Source organism: Corythoichthys intestinalis, chromosome 7 (assembly GCF_030265065.1).
Source record: "Corythoichthys intestinalis isolate RoL2023-P3 chromosome 7, ASM3026506v1, whole genome shotgun sequence".
Lineage (NCBI taxonomy): Eukaryota > Metazoa > Chordata > Actinopteri > Syngnathiformes > Syngnathidae > Corythoichthys > Corythoichthys intestinalis.
Genome location: NC_080401.1, coordinates 48529660 through 48554165, shown reverse-complemented (window position 1 = coordinate 48554165; position 24506 = coordinate 48529660). Strand labels below are relative to the sequence as shown.

The 24506-nt window shown below is 41.8% G+C and overlaps 1 protein-coding gene across 10 annotated transcripts in view; it reads left to right on the top strand.

The window, feature by feature from the left end:
• kif1aa (kinesin family member 1Aa) overlaps positions 1–24506 on the top strand; it is a 149654-nt gene that overhangs the window by 30658 nt on the left and 94490 nt on the right. For 5 of the 10 annotated variants that reach the window (XM_057840183.1, XM_057840186.1, XM_057840185.1 and 2 more), the window contains exons 7-18: positions 517–628; positions 732–809; positions 907–972; positions 13344–13361; positions 13557–13635; positions 13713–13791; positions 13981–14123; positions 17031–17069; positions 17953–18086; positions 21273–21352; positions 21436–21511; positions 21937–22016. In XM_057840183.1, coding sequence (XP_057696166.1) covers positions 517–628; positions 732–809; positions 907–972; positions 13344–13361; positions 13557–13635; positions 13713–13791; positions 13981–14123; positions 17031–17069; positions 17953–18086; positions 21273–21352; positions 21436–21511; positions 21937–22016 — 984 coding nt within the window. The remainder of the gene's footprint in view (positions 1–516; positions 629–731; positions 810–906; positions 973–13343; positions 13362–13556; positions 13636–13712; positions 13792–13980; positions 14124–17030; positions 17070–17952; positions 18087–21272; positions 21353–21435; positions 21512–21936; positions 22017–24506) is intronic. The other 5 variants (XM_057840193.1, XM_057840189.1, XM_057840194.1 and 2 more) reach the window with 1 other exon arrangement.

Here is a 24506-nt window from a genome sequence, read left to right as displayed (position 1 = left end):
GGCAATTTGATTTTTGCTCGTTAGCAAAAAAAAAAAAAAAAAAAAAAAAAAAAGTATTAAGTGCGATTTTATTTTATTTTTCTTGAAAAACACATTTTATTTATTCTGTGTTTCTGTGCGGTATTAATATTGTTGTCTTTTACTTAAGAGGCATGGTGTATTGTTTTTAGTTGTGATTTCTTAAACAGTATTTTTGAATTTAAGAGTAAACATTTATCGCGTTTAAATGGGTGTACTTGATCTATTAATATATACTGTATTCTCGCTGTGTTATTGTAAATTGGTTTTAAAAAAATTGGGGGGCGCAATAATATCGCATATCGCAATAGTTTGAGATAAATTATCGCACAGTAAAATTTGTTATCGCGACAGACCTATGTTCAGCTCAGATGTCTGCATAACGAGGACCTGGGTTTGGTCCCTGTTTGGAGCAAATTATGTGTATTTTTCAGTCACGAGAAGAATCTGTCATTTTTAAAATATTTTTTTGCTTACATTTACTCTTCTTCCCAATAGGACGGTGGCTGCTACCAACATGAACGAGACCAGCAGTCGCTCACACGCTGTTTTTAACATCATCTTTACTCAGAAACGCCATGACGCCGATACTGATAATACTTCTGAGAAGGTAACACACACATAACATTGCGGACTGACATCATGTCTCCACTTACCTAATAAATGTAATATGAAGAAGGCATTTCCGTAATTTGTCAAATCATTTCTTTCAGGTGAGTAAAATCAGTTTGGTGGATTTGGCCGGAAGTGAGAGAGCCGATTCCACCGGAGCCAAAGGGACAAGACTGAAGGTAGCACATGTTTTTTTTCCTATTATTTCACACTCATGACAGAAATCAAGTCAAGTCACTGTTGTTGTAAATCCAACTTCTTTGTGCTGGGCCACAGGAAGGAGCCAACATCAACAAATCTCTAACAACGCTGGGAAAAGTCATCTCTGCTTTGGCAGAAGTGGTAAGAATTTTACATAAATCCTTGTCAATGTACAGATAGTATTAGAGCAGGGGTCTTAAACTTGTGGCCTGGGGACTAAGGCTAGGTTCACACAGCAGGTCTTAATGCACAATTCTGATTTTTTTGTCTTATCTGTTTTTTTGGCGTGCCCGTTCAGACTTCCTTTGTCCATTGAGCCCGTTCAAGTATTAAACATGCGCACTAACTCGCAGCCTGACACGCGCTGAGCAAACTGACCCGCATGGGCAGAAGCATCAAAACAAATGACTACATATGCTGACTGTCTTATATTCAAATTTTATATTTATTGATAGAACGCATGCATGTGCTGTGCGTGCATGACGCACACACATCAGCCTTATGTGTGAGCGTCAATTTGCCCCAACTCAGCCATGGAAGCAATACTGAAATATTGCTCATTTGGCGCACAGTAAGAAACTGAGCATTTTCAGACTTATCTTTTTACTTATTGTATTTTTTTTATGACTGTGGTCATGCCCGCCTTTGCGTAGCCATGCGTAGTAAAAGCCGAGTTCAAGCTAGGCACTAATGAACAGCTACATCGCTGCCGTCTTGCCTGCTGCTCTCGCTCTTTCCTGACGTAATTGCTGCATGATTTGGGAGACTTGACAGTTCAGACTAGAGCTGAAACGAATACTCGAGCAACTCGAGTAACTCGAGTTTAAAAACTGGTTCGAGTAATTTTATTCACCTCGAGGAATCGTTTAATATTGCCAGCTATAAGCATCACGTTTTGCCCGGACTACTTTTAATTAGTGCGGGACAACGCGCTGACATCACGTACGTAGAAGAAGAAGCAAGAAAAAAAAGAAAAAAAAAATTCAGCAGCTGACAGCCGCTACAAACTACTCTGACGTTGCCAAAAACTACGCAAAAACAACTTCCACTTCCATGCTCAACAGTTGGTATGAGGTTATTTTCCCGGAATGCTGTATTGGGTTTATGCGTAGTACGTCTCATAAATATCACATCTAAGTAGAACTAGATGCAAAATGACAGACCCATCAGTAAACAGCCGCCATCTTAAAGCAGTAGATTCTCAGCGCTAGTAAATACAGTAAGTTGTCGCTAGCTTTCACTCGCTCACGTAATGTTAGCCCTGCGGAGGGCTAGGGTTCTACGGAGGTAAGCAGTGGCGCCACCAGGGGGTGGCCAGGGGTGGCCATGGCCACCCCTATAAATTGGTTGGCCACCCCACTGGCCACCCCGCTTGCCAGTATATCGTGAGATTGTTGTAGCATCCGTTATGCATTTCATCCCAAATGAATGCATTTATTTTGTTTTGTTCAATGTAGGGCTGTCAAATTTATCACGTTAACGGGCGGTAATTAATTTTTTAAAATGAATCACGTGAAAATATTTATCGCAATTAACGCATTCGCGGTACAACTTATTCACGCATTCCCGCAAACAGCCTACAATGGCGCCGCTTTACTTATATACAGAGATAAGAGGCAGAGTGGAGTAGATACAAGCATTCATTCGGGCCGTGCGTTTAATTGGCACAAGCTTTGTCATCTCTCCCACAGCAACTATAAATATTGTGGGAAGCGAGGTGGGGAAGAATGACAGGAGTTGATCTTTTTCTTAACACCCTGTAGTGTACCCAACGCAGAGAAGATATAGCATTTGCAGCCACCACACACAGTCATGGTTGCACCACTTCCCATCATGCATTTAGGCAGAACAGTTAAGTGGCTACAGTATCATTTACTTAAAGCTCAACAAATACACTTGATGGCAATATTTAGTCACAACATACAAACTCATATTTATCCTTTAAGAATTACAAGTCTTTCTATCCCTGGATCCCTTTCACAGAAAGAATGTTAATAAAGTTAATGCCATCTTGTGGATTTATTGTTATAATAAATACAGTACTTATGTACAGTATGTTGAATGTATATATGTATGTTGATATATATATATCTTTCTATTCCAACAATAATTTACAGAAAAATATGGCATATTTTAGAGATGGTTTGAATTGCGATTAATTACGATTAATTAATTTTTAAGCTGTGATTAACTCGATTAAAGATTTTAATCGTTTGACAGCCCTAGTTAAATGTACACCTTATGCCTAATATATACATAACATAATAAAACAGAATTGTTGTGGAACTATGGACATTAAATCATTAGTAACATCAAATATTACACAATACACCACAGTATATCAGTAGCCGTGTTGATAGTTTTCCCCTGACCTTTTTACTGCAATAATATAATGAAAACCTGAAATTACGGCTTTTAGTTTTGGCCACCCCAAGATTTTAAGTGGCCCCATCTGGCCACCCCTATGAAAAATTTCTGGAGGCGCCACTGGAGGTAAGTTTGTGTCTTTTGTTGTTCAATCAAAAAAAGTAGCTTCAATCAAACAACAAAAAAATAAAAAGTCGCTTCAATCAAAATATACATTTTCAATACAAAAAAAGTCACTTCAATCAAAAAAATATGTTCGAATGCAAAAATAAATTTGAAAGTCAAAAAAATGCATTTGAAAACAATTTTTCTTTGATCAATTTTTTTTTCTTTGGATTGAAGTCGATTGAAGTCAAGTTTTTTTTTTTTTGATTGAAACAACTTTTTTGATTGAAGTAATGTAGTTTTGCATTAGGGCCTTTATTATTTAATCAAAAAATAAGTTGCTTCAAACAAACAAAAAATATTTTCAAAAGAAAAATCACTTCAATCAAAAATAAAAAAAAATTCAGTTACAGAAAAGAAGTTTTTGAATGCGATAAAATATCATTTAAACCGTTTTCTTTGATTGAAGCAATCTTTTTTTGGGGCCATATTATGGGTAGGACATTTGTGTCTAAATCATTCAATCCCAGAAAAAGCTGCTTCAATCAAAAAAACTACTTTCAATCAAAGAAAAAATCAGTTTCAAAAATAAAATTGCCCTTCTCTATAAAAAATATATGAAATGACTTTGATGCGAGCCAGTGCTTCTGTGATCCAAGAGTACATCTTAGATGCAATTGTTGGCTGTTTTCAACAATGTACATCAAAAATAAAGACATTGATTGACTGAAAACGGTTCAAAATGAGATGAAATGTCTTGTTTTCTCATGTATATTTATAATTGCTCTTTACCTAAAAAAAAATATGATTTATGATGATATCCGATTACTTGATTAATCGATAGAATTTTCAGTCGAATACTCGATTACTAAACTATTCGATAGCTGCAGCCCTAGTTCAGTCCGCTGCCAGATTCTGGAAAAATGTGGCTCAGATCGGATTTAAAGCACATACTGCGACTTGTCACGTTCAGACAGTAAAGTTAATGCCTCACTCGAGTTGGAAAAACACGAAAAAAAAAATCAAGATTCGTGCACTAAGACCTGCGGTCTGAACCTAGCCTAATTGAGTCCTGTGGGACAATATTTTGTGGCCCCCTGTTTGACATCAAAATGTACTATTAAGCCTGATGGTTCGGCCGTTTACGCTTTTTTGTGGCGTTTTCCCCGCCGAAAGGGATCCGAAAGAGAACACACTGGATAACTCGGCTTGTGCTCACAGTATATTGTTGGTTTTTTATTGTTGATTTGTTTTGGAGTAGTAAATAGCAAACACCAAGCAGGTTATAAACCTATAAATGCAAGCAAAGAATGTATATATGTGTATAAATATACAAATTATGATAATGCTAAATACAAATATACACAAAGCTTCTTTATATCTAAATGAATAAATAATACACTGTGCATAATATATATAATTCATTCACAATTAAATTGCTCAGATTGCAATAACCAACTATTATGCAGTATTTTAAAATCACATTTTACATTTTTAACCGTTTAATCGTTATTCTTTAGGCAATAGTTGCATCATTTAGACACTTCAAGTCACGAACGCCGTCCAATGCTTTGAAAGGGTGGCGGCTAACAGCATGAGGAAATGTAGTTTTTTCCCGCAAGCATTCAGATTATAAGCACCAATACAGCGGGTCCCGAGACTACATTACCCATGGTTCACCGCGTGCCCTGCACCGCTCGCTGATTCGCTGCGAGATTGACTCAGTGGCTACGCTAAACCAACGCGCTCGTCGCCAACTGTCAGCTCTCAGCGGATCTCGTAACACACAAACTGGAAGGCCATTGAGTGATCGCCATGAAAGAAACGCCAAGCCATCTAAAGCAATGCAGTAGGTGCAAATACATAATACAAATACAAGCAAATGAGCGGCAAACTCACCGGTGGTGCGCGTCTCTTTCGGCAACGTGAATGTGAATGACAGCCACGCCGACCCAGCTTCCGCTTAAATGCGAATCCACACCCCTTTCCGATTGACAGTGAATTAACCCTTTCCCGGACAAGATAGCAGGTGAGGCACAATTTAAACACGTTTAACCCAGCGGACGCAACACCTCCCACTTGACCGACTGATAATTCAGAGAGGTCACCCACTTTAACACCACATCACAATTTTTTTTTTTTTTTTTTTTGTTTGTATTGAGTAAAAGTTCAATCTTACTTGCCAACGAAGATGATGATGCCAATGTCACTGTTCGGGCACCTACGCTGACAGGGGTGTGTACTGTCAGGGCACAATTATGTGTGTACTCATCTTCGTGTATGTGCAAATGTGTGTCCCAGTGGCAGCGCTTGGCTTGCACCACCGACCCTTAAGGGTGTCAGGACAATTATGTCATGATGCGGTACCTCCAGAACCAGGCGATGGATGACATCAGCCAGTCAGCTTGTGCCTTGCCTAGCAGAACCATTCTGTTCTTCAGTGGGAATGAGGACAACCAATCTCCTGATGTCTCTCCGGAGGATGACTGTCGTCAGTTGTTGTAGGTCCTTTCTGCGTTGCCTGACTGCTAGCACTGCAGGCAGGCCAGCACACATCTTTACATCAGCGTCTCGAACAAGTCCTTTCTTGTCTGGGTAGACTGCTTGAATCCGTCCAAGACGGAATTGTCCTCGCAAGGCATTCTGGTCAGCGATCCACACGATGTCGCCAACTTCAACGTTCCTCTTCGTGTGGTGCCACTTTGGCCGAATGAATAGATTAGGTCCAGCAGGCTCACTCCATTTCGACCAGAACATGTCCACACTGATTTGTATGGCTCTCAGACGGCGCCAGGGATGGATGCAAAGCTCGAGGCCATCCGTGTCGCCTCCAAGTCCAGTTCGTCCGAGGAGTAGACTGTTAGGTGTGATGTACTCGACTGAGTCTTCCTGGATTTGTGCTCTGGCATCAATTGGCCTTTCATTTGTGAGGTTAGCTGCTTGATAGAAAAGGGTTTGGAGTTCACTCCAGGTGAATGAGCCTTCTGTCCCTCCAAGACTCATAAGGGCTCTTTTCAGGAGCTTTACTGCAGCTTCAGCAGCTCCGTTACGATGAGGTGCGTCAGCCGGATGAAAGTCCCATGACCATTCTGTTCCATTCTTGGCGGCTTCGTTCTTAATGGAAGCTTCCTGCAGGCTCGCCAGGTGTTTGTGCAGTTCCTGCAAGGCTGGTTTAGCACCAACAAAGTTTGTTCCCCTGTCAGACCAAAGTCTTTTTGGATGGCCTCTCAGAGCTACAAAACGAGAGTAGGCTTGGAGGAAGCTTTCAGACGATTGGTCATCAACAAGATCTGCATGAACTGCTCTTGATGCCATGCAACAAAACACTATGCCCCAGACCTTCTTGCTGGTTCTTTTCTTGACGGCATCCTTGATTTCAAAAGGGCCGAAGAGGTCAAGTGTAGTGTACTCAAATGGACTGGCACGCTCCGAGCGCTCTGGTGGCAAGTCGCTCATGATCTGCTGGCACATTCTCCCTTTCAGTTTATGGCAGGGAACGCAATCATTCAGGATTTTCTTCACTATTCTCCGACCTTGTACTATCCATGCCTTCTTCCTCGTCCGCAGCAGTGTGGTAGCAATGCCTTCGTGGTTCTTTTCATGGGCATCTCTCGTCAGCAAGGTCGCCAACCAGGAATGGAATGGGATAAGTGGAACAGCTGTCCCACCTTCCTTCCAGGACTGGATTCTGCCTCCACAGAGAAGGAGTCCAGTGTCCTTTTCCTTGTGGACCACCAAGCGATTCAGTGTAGAGTCATTGAACTCAACTCCATCTTGGGCTGCGAGGGCCAGATCTTGGAAGGCTCCTGCTCTTTCCTTAGCACTCAGTATGGAGTTGGTTTCCTCCCACTTTAGTCGATCTGGTGTCTTGAGCCTCCTAAGCCAGGTCTCAGCGGCTCGTCGAGCCCAGGCCAAAGTTCCACACAACTTCGACAGGGAACTGAAACGCTGAGGCTCCACAAGGTGCACCAGTCCAGTGCTCCAAGTTCTTTGTTTGCCTAGTACTGGCGCTGGTTCTGGACCAGCTGGTTGCTCTGGCTCTTGGAGGGTTGTTTCGTCTTTGGGGCCGGTCTTTGTCTTATGGTCTGGTTGGACCCTGGTGACTACCGCAGAGAACCCCTTCCGTTGTAATTTTCCTACATTTTCAGCAGCTGAGGTTGTTATTTCGCTAGCCATTTTCATGGGCCAGTCCTCCTCTGGCAACTGTAGGAACTCGGGGCCTTTCTGCCACGTCGAACCTTCGCCAAGTTCCTCAGGGGAAGCTCCTCTGGTGAGGATGTCTGCGATATTTCGGCTGCCTTCAATCCACCTCCAATCCTCCACTTGTCCAGCTTTCTGAATCTCACCAATTCGATTGGCAAAAAATGTTTGGTAGCCATAACTTTCCTTTTGGATGGCTGCCAGGATCGTTTGACTGTCAACGAAGTGGATCCAGCGCTGTACTTTAATGTGACAGTGCTTTTCAAAGTACTGCCTTAGGCGGGTAGCAAAGACTGCGCCGCAGAGCTCCGCCTTGATCACGTCCCCCTTTTGGTCTAGGGGAGTGAGTTTTGCTTTGGACTCCACCAACTTTACGATGATCCCATTTGGGGTTGTCCACCGAAGGTAGAGCACTGCTCCATAAGAGGATTCGCTCCCGTCTGAAAATGTAATTCCCATTGGTGGGCCTAGAACGTCAGGTGGTGTCAGGCTTCTCTCGAATCTGACTTGGCTAAGTCTTATATACTCTTCAAAGAGTGTTATTGCTGCTTCTCGGAGTCTGGGCGAGAGAGGGATGTCCCATGTGTCCTTGGCAGGGTTGTCTTTGCCGGCTTCTTGGAATGACTCCCGCACTAGCATGACTCCCTTTTGCTTGGCTGGTGAGGCAAGACCAATTGGGTCGTAGAAACCTGCGATCTGGCTGAGCAGGATACGCCGTGTCAAGGGGGTTGGTGTGCAGTCCCTGACCAGCTCTTCACTCAGATCGAGTCCAGTTCTCATTTTCCCCATTTTCTTGGAGAAGTTGATGGAAGTCAGGAGCCGAAGCTTGTCTGTCTCGGGTTCGTAGCCGACACCCAGAGCTTTGTTCTCCTCATCCTTCATTTGGTTTGGCAGCACTAAGGTCCTGGGAGCTTTTGTTTCAGCCCTGATGTCAGAAGGTTTACCACTCCTCCCACTTTGGTGCGACAGGACCCAAGGCTTGAGGTGGAAACCTCCTGCTTTCAGAATGTCCACCACCCCTCTGGTGATCTTTTGCAGGGTTTCGAGGTCATCATGAGAGGTCAAGATGTCGTCAACGTAGCTATCCTCGGTCAGAACCCGACGTTCTTCAACCCTGTCAGCAAACTGGGGAAGGTTGGCCGTCTCCCTCATGGCAACTTGGGCGATGCAACCAGCGGGTTTGTCACCGATGTTTACCCTGACAACAGCGAAGACCTCTATCTCATCCTCCAGGTTATCCCTCCAGAGGAAGCGATGTAGGTGGACTTCCTTTTCCTTCAGCCACACTGAGTTATACATTTTTGTTACATCGCCCAGTGCAGCATGTTGGCCACTTCTGAACCTCAAAAGCACTCCCCGTATTGGGTTGAGAACATCGGGGCCCTTGTACAGGAGATTGTTGAGGCTCATCCCTCGGAACTCTTGGCTGCTGTTCCATACGATCTGCACAGGGGTTGAAGTGGAGTGAGGGTTTGGTGCTATTAGATGACTTATGTACCATGTTGGTCCAGTCCAGCTGTCAAGTTCCTCTTTGGTGAGTTTGACTGCAGCTCCTCTGGCAACCATTTCATGGATTTGTTCTTTGTACGCTAATTTCCACACAGGTTCCTTTTCTAGGCGTTTTTCAGTGCTCCTGAAGGTCGCCTCAACTGCTTGACGGTTGTCCGGAAGTGTTGCTGGGTCACCCTTCCAGGGATACGCTGCGTCCCAGTGGGGGGAATCGCTGTGTTTGTCAGCCAGCACGTAAGTGATGCAGGCTTTTATCCTCTCCAGGTCTTTCTCTTCACTGAGAGTCATTTCCTTCCCACCTGGGGAACATTTGCCACACCTGCAGCCACCACACACGGGACTGCAGGCTGCTCCGATACTATCCCACTTGAACCATTCAAGGACCTTCTTGTTTGTGGCCGTGAAGCTCTGGGAAACTGTGTTCTCCTCTGCTGCTTGGTCAAAGACGGTCTCTTTGTATGCCACCGAAGCAGATCTCATGCTCCTTGCAAGGTGGGTGTCAGAGCAGTACACGGCAAGGTCGACAGCCTCAATGAGGTTGGGGTGGGTTCCTCCGACTGTCTTGCCCAACGGGCCATCCCAGAGCACAAGGTCTCCCACAATCCTGGTTGGCTGAGGAACAAGCCGACCCTCACGGTGACTGACAAGAAGGTCTATCTTCCTTGGCCGTACCAGCTCATCAGCAGGAACATCAGGGAAGAATTTTTGTAATTGCTTGGGTGAGACTGGCTGATTCACCTCAGCAATTTTCTCCAGGCCGTAACAGAGTATCTTGTGGTCTGCTACGTTACCTTTGGGTGATTTCACCCTCAGCCGAAGGGAATATCTCTTTGTCAGGACAGTCTTCCTCATACCCCCCACCCCATGGACTATCAGCTTGATGTTGTCGCCAGATAGACCAAGGCGGTTGGCTGCTTCATGAGTGATGTAGTTTGTATCGGAGGCGAGGTCGATGAGGGTGCCAATTAGACAGCCTGAATTTGTTGTTGCTTTCAGGAGCATCATCACTACTGGGTGTTCCTTCAGTTCATCTCCAGTGTTGCTGCATACAGTTGATGAGATTTTGTTTGAGAAAACCTTCTTGCACCTTTCTCTTTGTTCTGGAGTGAGTTCTGCCAGAAACTCCTCCTGTCTCTTGGTCAAGCCAAGGCTCTTTCCTTCAGCTTGTGTGCTGTTCCGGTCCTCACTCTCATCCTGTTTTGGAGTAGGTGGCTTGGGACAGAGGAGATAGTTGTGGTCCGAAACCCCTGATCCTCTACAGGTTGGCTTTGGGCAAAGGAATCTCTGGGTACAGCCGTTGCCATCCTTGGTGTGAGGCCGCAAGCATTTGATGCATGACCCAATCTTCTTCAGATGAGCCTTCTTACCAGCAAGGTCTTGTTCTCTGAAGGCTTTGCACGCAAATAGCCTGCCAGCATGCTTGTTGTCACCGCACATAGTGCATTTAGCTTGAACGTCTTGTTGACCAGTTGTGGATTTAGTGGAGGCTTTCCTCACCTTAACAACCGATAAACTTTTCTCCATTGCATCCTTTTCCACTGAGCTTGGCTCTAATTGGTCCAATTCCTCCAGAATCTCCTCTTGTTTTTTCAGGAACTCCAAGAGGCAATCAAAGTGGTTTGTTGGAGAGAATCCAGAAGCAGGGTTGGACTTATGCATGATCCATTCCTTTTTCAGTATGCTGGGAAGCTTGCTCTCGAGAGACTGGCAGACAACCCGATTTTTTACAGCATCCTCTTCTCCAAGAATCTGAAGGTTGCAAAGCGCTCTTTCCACAGCCTGTATTAGTTCAATGGTTTTTCTGGGGTTGTTACTTTTCAGAGGGGGAAGAGCCTGGACCTCGTTGATGATCAACCAAACGATCTTCTGCTTGTTTCCATACTTGTTATCCAGCAGCCTGAATACATCATCGGCTGAACCACAGCTGGATAGAACAAGTTCCCTTTTAACCTTTTCATGCAGGCTGCTTAGAAGGTGGAACTTTTTCACAGATTCAGCTCCATATGGGTTGCCTAATAACTCCAGGTTCACCCATTCAGCCTTCCACCTGTAGTAGTCCCTCATATCACCAGAAAAACTGGGTAGTCTTGCCCTTTCAAGACTGATTTGGGGCTTTATAGTGATAGCTCCCTGAACATTACTGTTGTCGATTTGTGGTGAGAAAGGCTGGGTGATTGTGTTTGGGGTCCCCGCTCCAAGGTTTGGAGTAAATGCTTTCCAGGTGTCAGGTCCTGGTTTTAGTTTGACAGACTCGGCTGGGGGAGACTGCCTGTCCATCCTGGACGCTCCCACTCCGGAATTTGGGGCCAGTGGTTCACCACTTTGCTCTTCCATTTCTTCCTCTTCCAGCTTGTCTGACAAAGCCAGGAGCCTCTTCCTCAATGTTCGGTAGCATAACCTCAGATCAATCAACCTAGAGGCAGGAACCAATTCCTTCCACTCCACCAGCATGTCACCGAGTTCCGAGACCTCTCTGTCCAGACCTTTATTCCTAAGCCTGCGGTCCTTAATCGGTTGTTGAGGGCTGACTTCGTCCTCTTCAGCCTGAGCAACTGCAGATTCAGCGACTTTAGCCTGGGCGGAAAACATTTCCTCGGCGTAGCCATTCCAAAAGGCTTCTTGGGTGGCTCGTTTCACCTCTAGGAACTTTGCCTCGCACTCAGCAGTCAGCCTGTCAACGTCCAAAGCGGACTCTTTAACCCTTTCATCATCTGACTCTCTCAAGGCGTGGGCGTACTCAAGCCCTGTGTCAACAACTTTAGAGAAGTCCAGTTTGAGACTCCTCCATTCTTTTGGAACCTCACTTGGATCCAGAAGTCCAGCCGCCAAATAAGTAGTAAGTGCATTTCCTTTTCTTGTGAATGACGCCTGCGCTTTTGAACGAGCACTTTTAAGTTTTTTCAAGTCGTCCATCTCAATTCCCTTTTTTGTTGGCCGGAGAGCCGACTATTCAACCAATGGGGTCCGTGCTGGGGACCTTTCTCCACTTTGTTGGTGACTGGCTCCTTTGCCCGAGCTCAACAGGAATTCAAGCAGGTGATTTGACTTGATTAGCTTCAGGTGCCGTCCAATATCCGGCTACAGAACGCTTCCCAGGATGGCACAATTGTTTGTCCAGGTTTAGGTCCCTGTCAGCTCCAATAAATTACTGGAGTGTTAAGTTGACCAGGGCTGGATTGGTTTTACCTCCTGGTTACCAAGCTGATGCTGCACTAGCCCAGATCAGTGCCGCGGTTTATAACTGTTCGGATCCCTTTCGGCGGGGAAAACGCCACAAAAAAGCGTAAACGGCCGAACACTGATTAATGCTTCTGCCTTCCGCTGACGGCGGAGCGACTGCGTAGACCCTACGCCGTCATTGAGCATTCGAAGTTCTGCGTCAAGGGAACACGTTGCTTTGTAATTTACCGCCATGCCACTAGAAGGGTGTGGCTTTGTCTTTGTACGGTTTTGGGGGAGTCTTGTCGAATTCCTTTAGTTTTCGTCTGGTCGTTGACAGCAATGACAACGGAGATGGAACGTGTGTATTTGTTGCTGCATCTAATCAATATTGAAACACAAAAGTTGTTAACATAAATTTCGAAGCGTAGGCGACACAGAAGACGTTTGCGAATGTTTGAAAACAGGGGTGTTGTTGGGCTGAACCGGAAACAACGTTCTGAGCGGATTAATCACAGTCCTTCGACGTTCACGTTAGGCGCGTTGACCTGACGCATAGTTAGGATTTTTTTGGAGGTGCACGTCACACTTGGGTTTAGGGTGGTAAATTGGGTCTGCGTTAACGGCGTACGTCTGCCTCATAAATCAAGCATAAATCAGCCTTTAGTTTGACCGGTACACACACACAAAAATACAAATTTTAAATACAGTCCAAGAATTCATCATAAAAATAATTTAAAAATAGAAAATAAAATGTAATAAATCAACAACAAAAAGAGCATACATTTAGAGAATGAGTGTATTTTGCCCTCGGACTTTTATGTTTTGTTTTATTTTTATTGTTGTTGTTTTTTGAATTTTGAATGGCCTAACTTAGGTGAAGCTAATGATAACTTTTGGTTCTATTTTTACCAACAGATTAGCCAAAGTAAATTGGCAACACTTTTTTTCGGGAGTTTGTAAAACAAAAACAATCATAATAACCAGAACAACAGGCATAATTTGGGCACAAACATGAACAAAATCAACAAACACAAATAGGACACCAACCAGTAAAAGAAGCGAAAGCAGACAAGAACTAGAATTTGAACCAAACAGGAACCAGCATTGGAACTATTTTACTTTTACTGTTCAACCTGAAAACCTTCACACTCTGTTTCATTTCATTTCAGGACTCTGGACCCAACAAGGTACAACGCTGATATCGATTTTTATTAAATCATTGGCTGCCTTTGACGACGATGGAGGTCCAACCCATTTTGACTGGGAGGGCTAGCAGCAATCATTCAGTGCCAGCCTCTCCCAATCAAAACGGATTGGATGTCTATCGCCGCCAATGCGTTAATTACCTAAATTTACTTTTATAATTTACCCTTCACTAACAGAACAAAAAGAAGAAGAAAGTGGAAAGCTTCATTCCTTATCGAGATTCCGTGCTGACCTGGCTTCTCCGAGAGAACCTCGGTAAGAATCCGCTAACCTCCAATTAGCGCTTTTTTAATCATTTAAAGTGTGCTAACATATTCCTTCTCTTGCGTCAGGCGGGAACTCTCGTACCGCCATGGTGGCCGCCCTGAGCCCGGCCGACATCAACTACGACGAGACGCTCAGCACGCTTAGGTTAAAACAGCATGCTAGCATTTTGATTTTTACAACATCCTAAGAGAGCACGTGACCAAAGTGCTGTACAATTAATTAAAAGACTAGAGGATACAAAAATAATAAAAACTTAATGTACTGAAAATCAAAATATTAGGTCCTAGAATGGAGCTCTGGGGCACTTGTCTTAACATAGGTTATTGTTATCAGGTATGCAGACCGTGCCAAGCAGATTCGATGCAATGCAGTCATTAACGAGGACCCCAACAACCGGCTAGTGCGTGAGCTGAAGGAGGAAGTGTCACGTCTCAAAGACCTGCTCTTTGCTCAAGGTCTCGGGGACATTATTGAGAGTAAGTACACATTTTTTTTCTCTATAAAATCATTTAAGATGATGTCATTAAAATTTGTGAAATTAGTGTTGTGCCGATATCATATTTTTGACACTAGATACCAATTCAGACACCGACAGTGAAGTATTGCCCGATACCGATATTGTACCGATAACACGTTGTTTTTTTTGGGGGGGGGGGGTTATAAAAAAAAAAAAAAAGAAAGAAAAATCATTTTATACATAATTCCTGCATACCTACTTCAATATACAGTGGTATGAAAAAGTATCTGAACCTTTTGGAATTGCTCACATTTCTGCATAAAATCACTATCAAATGTGATCTGATCTTTGTCAAAATAGCACAGATGAAAATACAGTGTCTGCTTTCACTAGAACCACCCAAACATTTATAGGTTTTCATATTTTAATGAGGATAGCATGCAAACAATGACAGACGGGGGAAAATAAGTAAGTGAACCTTCTGCCTAAGGAGACTTAAAGAGCAATTAAAACCAATTTTTACCTAACATTTACCGTATTTTTCGCACTATAAGTTGCACCTGAGTATAAGTCGCACCAGCCATAAAATGCCCAACGAAGAGGAAAAAAACATATATTAGTCACACTGGAGTATAAGTTGCATTTTGGGGGGAAATTTACTTGATAAAATCCAACATATAGAACATATATGTCATCTTGAAAGGCATATTTAAAATAAAAACACAATAGAGAACAACATGCTGAATGAGTGTACAGTATGATAATGTTACATGATGCATGAACAACAAAATGCGAACGTGGCCGGTATGTTAATGTAACGTAACTATTAAGAGTTATTCAGATAACTAGCGTAAAGAACGTGCTAACAAGTTTACCAAACCATCAGTGTCACGCCAAGACATTAAAATAACATGTGAAATGATATAATAATGTGTTAATAATTTCACACATAAGTTGCTCTAGAGTATAAGTCGCACCCCCAGCCAAACTATGAAAAAAACAGCGACTTATAGTCTGAAAAATATGGTAAGTCAGGTGTGTACCCAATCACTAATGAGTGATTTACAGCTGCCCTGCCCACAATAAAACACACACCTGGTAAGAAATGTTTTGATGAGAAGCATTGTCTGATGTGCATCATGGCTTGGTCAAATAAGCTGTCTGAAGACCTGCAATCAAGGATTGTTGATTCGTATACAGCTGGGAAAGGATACAAAACCATCTCTGAAAGTCTGGATGTTCATCCATCGACAGTCAGACAAGTTGTCTACAAATGGAGAGAGTTTGGCACTGTTGCTTCTCCACCAAGGCGTGGCCGTCCACCAAAGATGACGCCAAAAGTTTAGCGCAGAATACTCAGAGAGGTAAAAAAGAACCCTAGAGTGTCTGCTAAAGACTTACAGAAATCACTGGCACAGTCCAATATCTCTGTGCACACATCAACTATATGTAAAACTATGGCCAAGAATGGTATTAATAGGAGGACTCCACGGAGGAAGCAACTAATGTCTAAAAAACACATTGTTGCTTGTTTAATGTTCGCAAAAAGGCACTTGGACACTCCACAGAAGTTTTGGAAAAATATTTTGCGGACTGATGAAACCGGAATTTCATTGTTTGGGAGTAACACACAACGTCATGTGTGGAGGAAAAATGGAACAGCTCACCAACATCAACGCATCATCACCACCGTGAAGCATGGTGGAGGTAGCATCATGATTTGGGGCTGTTGTTCTGCTTCAGGGCCTGGACGACTTTCAGTCATTAATGGACGAATGAATTCAAAAGTTTATCAGGATGTTTTGCAGGAAAATCTGAGGTCGTCTGTCAGACAGTTGAAGCTAAAAAGAGGATTGATGCTGCAATAAGACAATGATCCAAAACACAGAAATAAATCAACTTCAGAATGGTTTCAGAAGAACAAAATACCGTATTTTTCGGACTATAAGTCGCACCAGCCCAAAAATGCGTAATGAAGAGGAAAAAAAACATGTAAGACACATTTTTAGGGGAAATTTACTTGATAAAATCCAACACATAGAATGGATATGTCATCTTGAGAAGCAATTTAAAATAAAAATACAATACAGAACAACATACTGAATAAGTGTACAGTATGATAATGTTTCATGATGCATGAACAACGAAATGCGAACGTGGCCGGTACGGTAACGTAACATAGCTATTAAGAGTTATTCAGATAACTATAGCATAAAGAACATGCTAACAAGTTTACCAAACCATCAATGTCACTCCAAAACACCAAAATAACATGTGAAATGATATAATAATATGTTAATAATTTCACACATAAGTCGCTCCTGAGTATAAGTCGCACTCCCAGCCAAACTATGAAAAAAAACTGCGACTTACAGTCCGAAAAATACGGTACACGTTCTGGAGATGCTGTGGCATGACCTAAAGGTAGCGATTCATGCCAGACATCCCAGGAATTTGACTGAACTACGGCAGTTTTGTAGAGAAGAACGGGCCAGTATTAGTCCTGATCGATGTGCCAGACTAATCTGCAGCTACAGAAAGCGTCTGGTTGAAGTTATTGCTGCCAAAGGGGGGTCCTAAAAATATTAAATGTGATGGTCCACTTACTTATATTTTCCCCCTTCTGTCATAGTTTGCATATTATCCTCATTAAAATATGAAAACCTATAAATGTTTGGGTGGTTTTAGTTAAAGCAGAAACTGTTTTTTCATCTGTGTGATTTTGACAAAGATCAGATCACATTTGTTGGCGATTTTATGCAGAAATGTGAGAAATTCCAAAAGGTTCAGATACTTTTTCATACCACTTTACAAAAGTCTTCTCATTGCCGTGTTTTTACAGGCCGTTGACTTAATTGGACTTAAATAGCATCAAATCCTGTGGTGCTTGTGTCTTACTTGACTTCTTTCTGTGTCTCTCCTCAAGCATTTCGAGGGTCTGCTGCTGAGATTGAGGGTTTGAAACGTGTGTTGTTGTTGATTTACTTGCTTCTCTGGCAGCTTTGCATTCAAATGTCGGCTTTATTTGTGCTTTCGCAGCATCAGATTTGGATTTGTCATCAAGTCGATTTAAGCACAAAATCCCCAAAAGATATCAATTGACTTCAAACACAGACAGTTGACATTACCATTTTAAATCAATAAAAATTAATGGTGACGTCCCCTGATCTAACCTCCCCAATCACATCGACACAATTTGCATCTGACATACAATGCATAGACAATGCTGTGGGCTTATAATATTTTTATTTTGATATCCTCAATTTGCATCTGACATACAATGCATAGACAATGCTGTGGGCTTATAATATTTTTATTTTGATATCCTAAAGTCACTCAATGCTACTTGAATACATCCACCACACAGCACTGAAGAACCAGGGCAACATTCACCCAATGGTGTGCGTTAGCCTCCAAGGTATGGAGGCAAAACAAAACTTGTCAAGCAGAACAGTGTATTTGACACTTTTGTTTTTAACTGACACTTTAAATTTTGAAAATAACCAAATGAAGAGTGAGGGGAAAAAAATAACAAGCTGGAGTTTGGCCCATAAGCAATCAAAGTAAACATAACAATTGCAGAAAAATCTGACCCTCAACATCGTGTCTGCTCTGCTGATTAGTCACCGAAATGGCCATGCTGTTATATTTATTTTTGTCGAATATAATCCTAGCTTATCCGAAAAAGCGTATGCTCTAATTACATTCTGCTGCTTGTTTATTTTTAGCTTGGCGGCCGCATTGTTGCATCTTTTTTTTGTTTCCGCTTGTTGGTGTATTTGTCGCCCGAAAAGAGCAATAATGAAAAAATGTCAATCAAGTATTTTTTCCCTGTTTCCCGCTCACAGTGACCAACGCCATGACGGGAATGAGTCCTTCTCCGTCGCTGTCGGCCCTTTCGAGTCGTGCCGGCTCCATCGCAAGCCTGCACGACCGCATCATGTTCAGCCCGGCCAATGAGGAAGCCATCGAGCGGCTGAAAGTTTGTCAAGATCTAATTGTAATTTGTCTAAAATTGGGAAAATTCAGTCCCCGGAGCCAGTTTGACTTCGCAACATGAAAATTTGTAGGCATTTTTATCATTAGTAGACCCACAAAAATACTTAAAGAATGAACACCTGATAAGAGACAGGAATTTAGCAATTTCAGTTTGAAGCAAGGTTGTTATAAAACTGGATTTGAGGAAAAAAACAATTGAGTTAACTGAACTAGATAAACGATAACGAGCTAAAACTGTATCGTGCGTTAACAAAAACTACACGTAAAATGTATTGAAATTGAAGACAGTGATCCCTTTGTTTTTGTATTTTATGCTCCAAAGCAGTATTTACACATATGACAATGACAGAATGACAAAATTCAAAGTGATTGAATGAATACATTTTGTAACTATGTTATCTTTAGTAGTGTTTTGTTATACTATTAACTCATTCACTCCCAGCCATTTTCACCAGTGCAACCCTCTTCGCTCCTGGCCGTTTTACTGGATTTTGACTGATTTTGCAAGGCCCACAGAAAATTCTGTTCTATTGCTATATAAACATGGGACCCACCAAAAGAAAGATCAGACTCTCTTCTTTCAACAGGAAAAAAGTTAGTTCATATCTTTTTCCATTTTTAAAAAAATAGCTTAGTTTAAGCAATTTTCCAATTTCTGATGAAAAAACAGTGAAATTGAGCTTTTTGTAAACGCATACATTTCAAACATAACTTTGACTTTAACACAGCTATTTTTTGCTTTGTGACATCCCAAACATCTGAATAATGTTTTCCTTTTACAAAATAACGTAAACAACAAGACAAATAGAGCTTTTGATAGCAAAGTAACAATTTATTTACACATAACTGAACTATACTATTGAACTGAGAGATGACGCTGTTGCGGCAGCGACAGTCGGGGTAAACTTTTCCCTCATCGCCGCCTCTCATCAAGATGGATTTTTTTGAGTTTTTCTTTTGTGGTGACCACTGCCTCGTGGCGGAGTTCGCCTGGGGAACTTGTGTTCCTGGGGGGGAACTGGTTTGGCCGTGCACGTTTCCGGCTGGGTCGCGGGACACTGGAGGGTGCGGGGGACGTGAGCGGCCGAGCACGGCGGCGCGGGCTCTGCTCGGCGAGCAGCACGGACTCAACGGCATTGTCCGGTGCACTGGTGCTCCCATACATTCTGCTCGGTCGTCCAGCGTCTGGCATCCCGGGCGTCCTCCCGGTTGTTCTGCTCGGTCGTCCGCCGCTTGGCATCCTGGACGTCCATTCGATCATCTTCAGCCGGCGGCCTGACCTTCGTTCCGTTGAATCGGGTTGCGGGTCTTACCAAATGCGCTACTGCCCTCCAGTGGCCAGTTTTATTGCTTTAAAATGGGTTTTCAGCATTGTGCTTTGGATCTAAGTTGAATCAGAACCTAGAGATGTCTCTTGTGGAAAAAAACAGTAAAAGACGTATAAATACGTCTTTGGGACACTGAAACAACTAAAAATAGAACATATCTATACGTTTTTGGGAGCAAATGAGTTAAAAGAAAAAAAACCTTGAATACATATTTTTTTGATAAATGGTTTTCAAGCACTTCAAATGTACTAATTATGATAAGTTTTAAACATGTTACTGTCCCACCAAATTATTTTTAAACTAGAATAAACTAGAAAAATGCTTGTCTTTACGCAACGAGTTGCCACAGCAACTGTTTAACATACTGAACGATGATTGACGCATGCTGCGCTTTGAAGTTTCGGCTTCCAAGCGTGTCTGGCAATATCAAACCTTAACGTCTGTCAATCATAGTTAACTTTAATGAACAACTCCAGTGCACTGCCCGACCAAGAAAAACAGCAGCAGGGAGAGGGAGACGATGTGATCGGATCAGGATAGCTCATCTATATTTATTTAGTTTTTTAAATGAAAAAAAAAAAATTGCGATAGACTTAGGGCGTGAAGTAGTAATAATTAAATTTTTTAAAAATTAAAACTTCAAAAAATAAACGTGGCATGCGTGAGTATTTTGCTCTTGGATTTTTGTTTGTTTGTTTTGTGACCTCATATAGCTGAAGTCTTTGGCTGCCCCAGACGGCAATAGACGTCTAATCCATTTTCACTGGGAGGGACTGGAAGCGATAGAAAGATATTGTAATCAATATCAAAACAGTATTCCTCTTCTACAAATACTCCGTTACCTGAGCTGGCAGTAAACGCGTTAAGCTAATGATAACTGTCCCTGAAAGCAGTCTTACTTAGAAACTTGGTAGAAATGTCCATCATGAGTAGACCCACAAAAAGTCTCAACAAGCCATTCCTAAAAAATAGGGGTGTCAAAATTATCGCGTTAACGGGCGGTAATTAATTTTTTAAATTAATCACGTTAAAATATTTGACGCCTGTGATCGGCTGGCAACCAGTTCAGGGTGTCCCCTGCCTACTGCCCGTAGTTAGCTGGGATGGGCTCCAGCACCTCCGCGACCCTCGTGAGGAAAAAGCGGCATGGAAAATGAATGAATGAATGAAAAATATTTGACGCAATTAACGCACATGCCCCGCTCAAACAGATTAAAATGACAGTAGAGTGAAATGTCCACTTGTTAATTGTGTTTTTTGGAGTTTTGTTGCCCTCTGCTGGCGCTTGTGTGTGACTGATTTTATAGGCTTCAGCACCCATGAGCCATGAACCATTGAGTAATTATTGACATCAACAATGGCGGGCTACTAGCTTATTTTTCGATTGCAAATTTTACAAATTTTATTAAAACGAAAACATTGAGAGGGGTTTTAATATAAAATTTCTATAACTTGTACTAACATTTATCTTTTATGAACCACACGTCTTTCTATCCATGGATTGCTTTAACAGAATGTTAATAATGTTAATGCCATCTAGTTGATTTATTGTTATAAATAAATAAACAAATACAGTACTTATGTACAGTATGTTGAATGTTAATGTCCGTCTTGTGTCTTATCTTTCCATTCCAACAATAATTTACAGAAAAATATGGCCTATTTTATAGATGGTTTGAATTGCGATTAATTGCGATTAATTAATTTTTAGGCTGTAATTAACTCGATTAAAAATTTTAATCGTTTGACAGCCCTACTAAAAACACATAGAAAATCTGCTACTCTATTGTGAAACAGCCATTTTAGAAAAATACAAAGTCTTACTTTTTTCTAACCTACAGGAAACTGAGAAAATAATCGCAGAGCTCAACGAGACGTGGGAAGAAAAACTTCGCCGGACTGAAGCTATAAGAATGGAACGGTGAGATCCAATGTCACTTCCAAGGAGTGTCTCAAAACGTAGCCTCTAGCATAACGAAATTGGACCATGCGCCTCATCCACAGAGAGGCCCTGCTGGCAGAAATGGGCGTAGCCATGCGCGAAGACGGCGGTACAGTCGGCGTCTTCTCTCCCAAGAAGGTAATCAGACATCCAATGTGTTGACGCCTTACAGCGCTTTGTAGCATCTGAAGCATAAAACGACTCTTTATTCGCCCCCTAAGCCGTCAGACAGTCGCAGAAAGCCCCAGGCTGTGTTTATTGACAATGTCGGGCTGTTTTCCCCCAACGAGGTTTGTAGCCGGGAAGTGTGTCTTTTCTTCTGCGCGTGCTTTTAAATCTTTTACCTTCATTAAATTTCATCTGAAGAGCTCCCAAGGTAGCCTGACGGGTTTGAAGACAACATAAAGCTCAATCTATCCGCATGTCTTTACAAGAGAGCTCTGCGTGGGCGCTGTGAAATGCAGTGTTTGCATAATTTTCATAATTCATTAAGAGGTCTTGAGAGATGGACAGAAATTGATTAGTACAGACGACTCATTTTATCGTTTTATGCTCCCGCACAGACGCCTCATCTGGTGAACCTAAATGAGGACCCGCTGATGTCCGAGTGCCTGCTCTATTACATCAAGGATGGAATAACAAGGTCAGATGCTGCCAGGCTTATTATACTAGGACAGGGGGTTCAAACTCAATTTATTTGGGGGCCAATGGAAATGGAGTCAGGGTGAGTCTGCGCTGCATGAAGGATTCCCTCCGAAAGGGACAAATGATGATAATTCACTTTGGCTAACTGGTTGGCAAAAACATACCAAATGTTATCACTGGCTTGTGTTAGGTAGGCCATAGGAGAGCAAAAAATACAAATTCTGATTTTTGTTTTTAATTATTTATTCGTTCGTCCATTCTTTTGTTGATTTATTTATTTATTTGTTCCACATGTTAACCTGTTGTGAGATGGAGCTCCTTGACTGGACACTTAGCTCATTGGACAATTACTTTTTTGAAAGATATATGAGTACAAAAATGGACTATGCAACACTAACATGCTAGGGGCAGTTGGGGGACGGGTATCGATAAGCATTTGCTTTTTTCTCGTCTTCCGTTGTCTGTCATCGTCTTTTTTCGGGCAAATTATTCCATATTCTGTGTCAATGTTTCTCCTTTCTGGTTAAACTATCCCACACTCTGTAAGTGTCAATGATACTGATGATGATGACAATGACAAAAAAAATTCATTCATTCATTCATTCATACACATAAAATATTCAAGGAAAATTACGTGGAGGCCACATTTACTTTTTATTCATATATTTAAAAATATGTATATATTACGAGTAGGGTTGTTCCGATCATTTTTTTCCCCTCCCGATCCGATCCCGATCCTTTTAGTTTGAGTATCTGCCGATCCCGATATTTCCCGAGCCGATTGCTTTTTTTTTTGCTCCCGATTTAATTCCAATCATTCCCGATAAATTTTCCCGATCATGTACATTTTGGCAATGCATTAAGAAAAAAATGAGTAAAACTCGGACGAATATATACATTCAACATACAGTACATAAGTACTGTATTTGTTTATTATGACAATAAATCCTCAAGATGGCATTTACATTATTAACATTCTTTCTGTGAGAGGGATCCACGGATAGAAAGACTTGTAATTCTTAAAGGATAAATGTGACTTTGTATATTGTGACTAAATATTGCCATCTAGTGTATTTGTTGAGCTTTCAGTAAATGATACTGTAGCCATTTAACTGTTCTGCCCACCGTGCGTAGTGGCACCAATTGATATATCTTCTCTGCGTTGGGAAGTAACATAGGGTGTTAAGGAAAAGATCAACCACTACCGTTGTTCCCCACATTGCTTCCCACGATATTTCTAATTGTTGAGAGAGGGATTTTAAGGCTTTAGCCAATTAAAAAGGGGCTCCAAAGACTGCCAAGATTCTCTCTACTCATTTTACGCTGCCTGTTAGCTCTATATATAGGTAAAACGGCGCCATTATAGATTGAACGCGACAATGCGTGAGTGGGCCGTGCAGCGCATGTGTTAATTGCATTAAATATTTTAACGTGATTAATTAAAAAAAAAAAAAAAAAATTACCACCGTTTACGCAATAAATTTGATAGCCCTACTTTAAGCCGAAACTAAAGACTCTGGATGAATGTAAGACAATTTGTCTGTAACGTTAAATACAATTAGAAAAAGATTTAATTATAAAATATATATATTAAAAAAAGGCATGTCCGATATTTTTTGCCGATTCTGATACTTTGAAAATGATGTGATCAGATCCGATCGATCGGGATAATACTTTGAAAATGACGTGATCGGATGCCGATCGATCGGGACATCTTTAATTACGAGTTTTTAGTTTATTTTTTTTTTCATTTAACGATGAATATCAGGGTTTCCCCTAGGATTTTTGAAGCTGCGGTGGTGGGCTGCATCGGAGTCGGACCGCCTCACCATGTCGTGCCACGGCAAAATTGCGTCATGACAAATTTTTTTTTTTTCACATTTTGTTATCCAAGAAGAACCATAACATTAGATCTATTTGAAATATTTCATTAGCCAGGCTAATGTCGTAGCTCTCAGCTACGGTACATGTACATAAAATGCGTCGCTGATTACAGCTACATTACCCTATGTAATAATACAACTTTTTTTTCTCGTAGCAATAGTACTAGTTACATCTCGTAGTACTTCATGTACTACATTAACACAACAATACTAGTCCTTCTGTTAATGGACCAATGGCGTAGGTTTGCATAGAGACGTTAGGAACATAACACTAGGAACTTTTCAGGATGCTCAAATTGTCCCCACCAACTTTTACGCAACCTTATTTGCATTATATAATGAGTTACGTTATAGAGGTCATTTAGATTGTCTTCACATATTTTGTCAGGATAGAATTGACCCTACCATTATTAAGTGAATTACTTTCATTATGTTCAGACTTACAATGACACCATTTTTTCCCCCCTCAAAGGCACGTTTGATTGGCTGATGACTAGTTAAATTCCCTTGTTTTCAGTGTAAATCTACTAGAAATAAGTGAAATTTATCTGCCAGTGCTTCAAGTAAATTTTACTCAGATTTCTTGAAATAAAAAAAACATTATC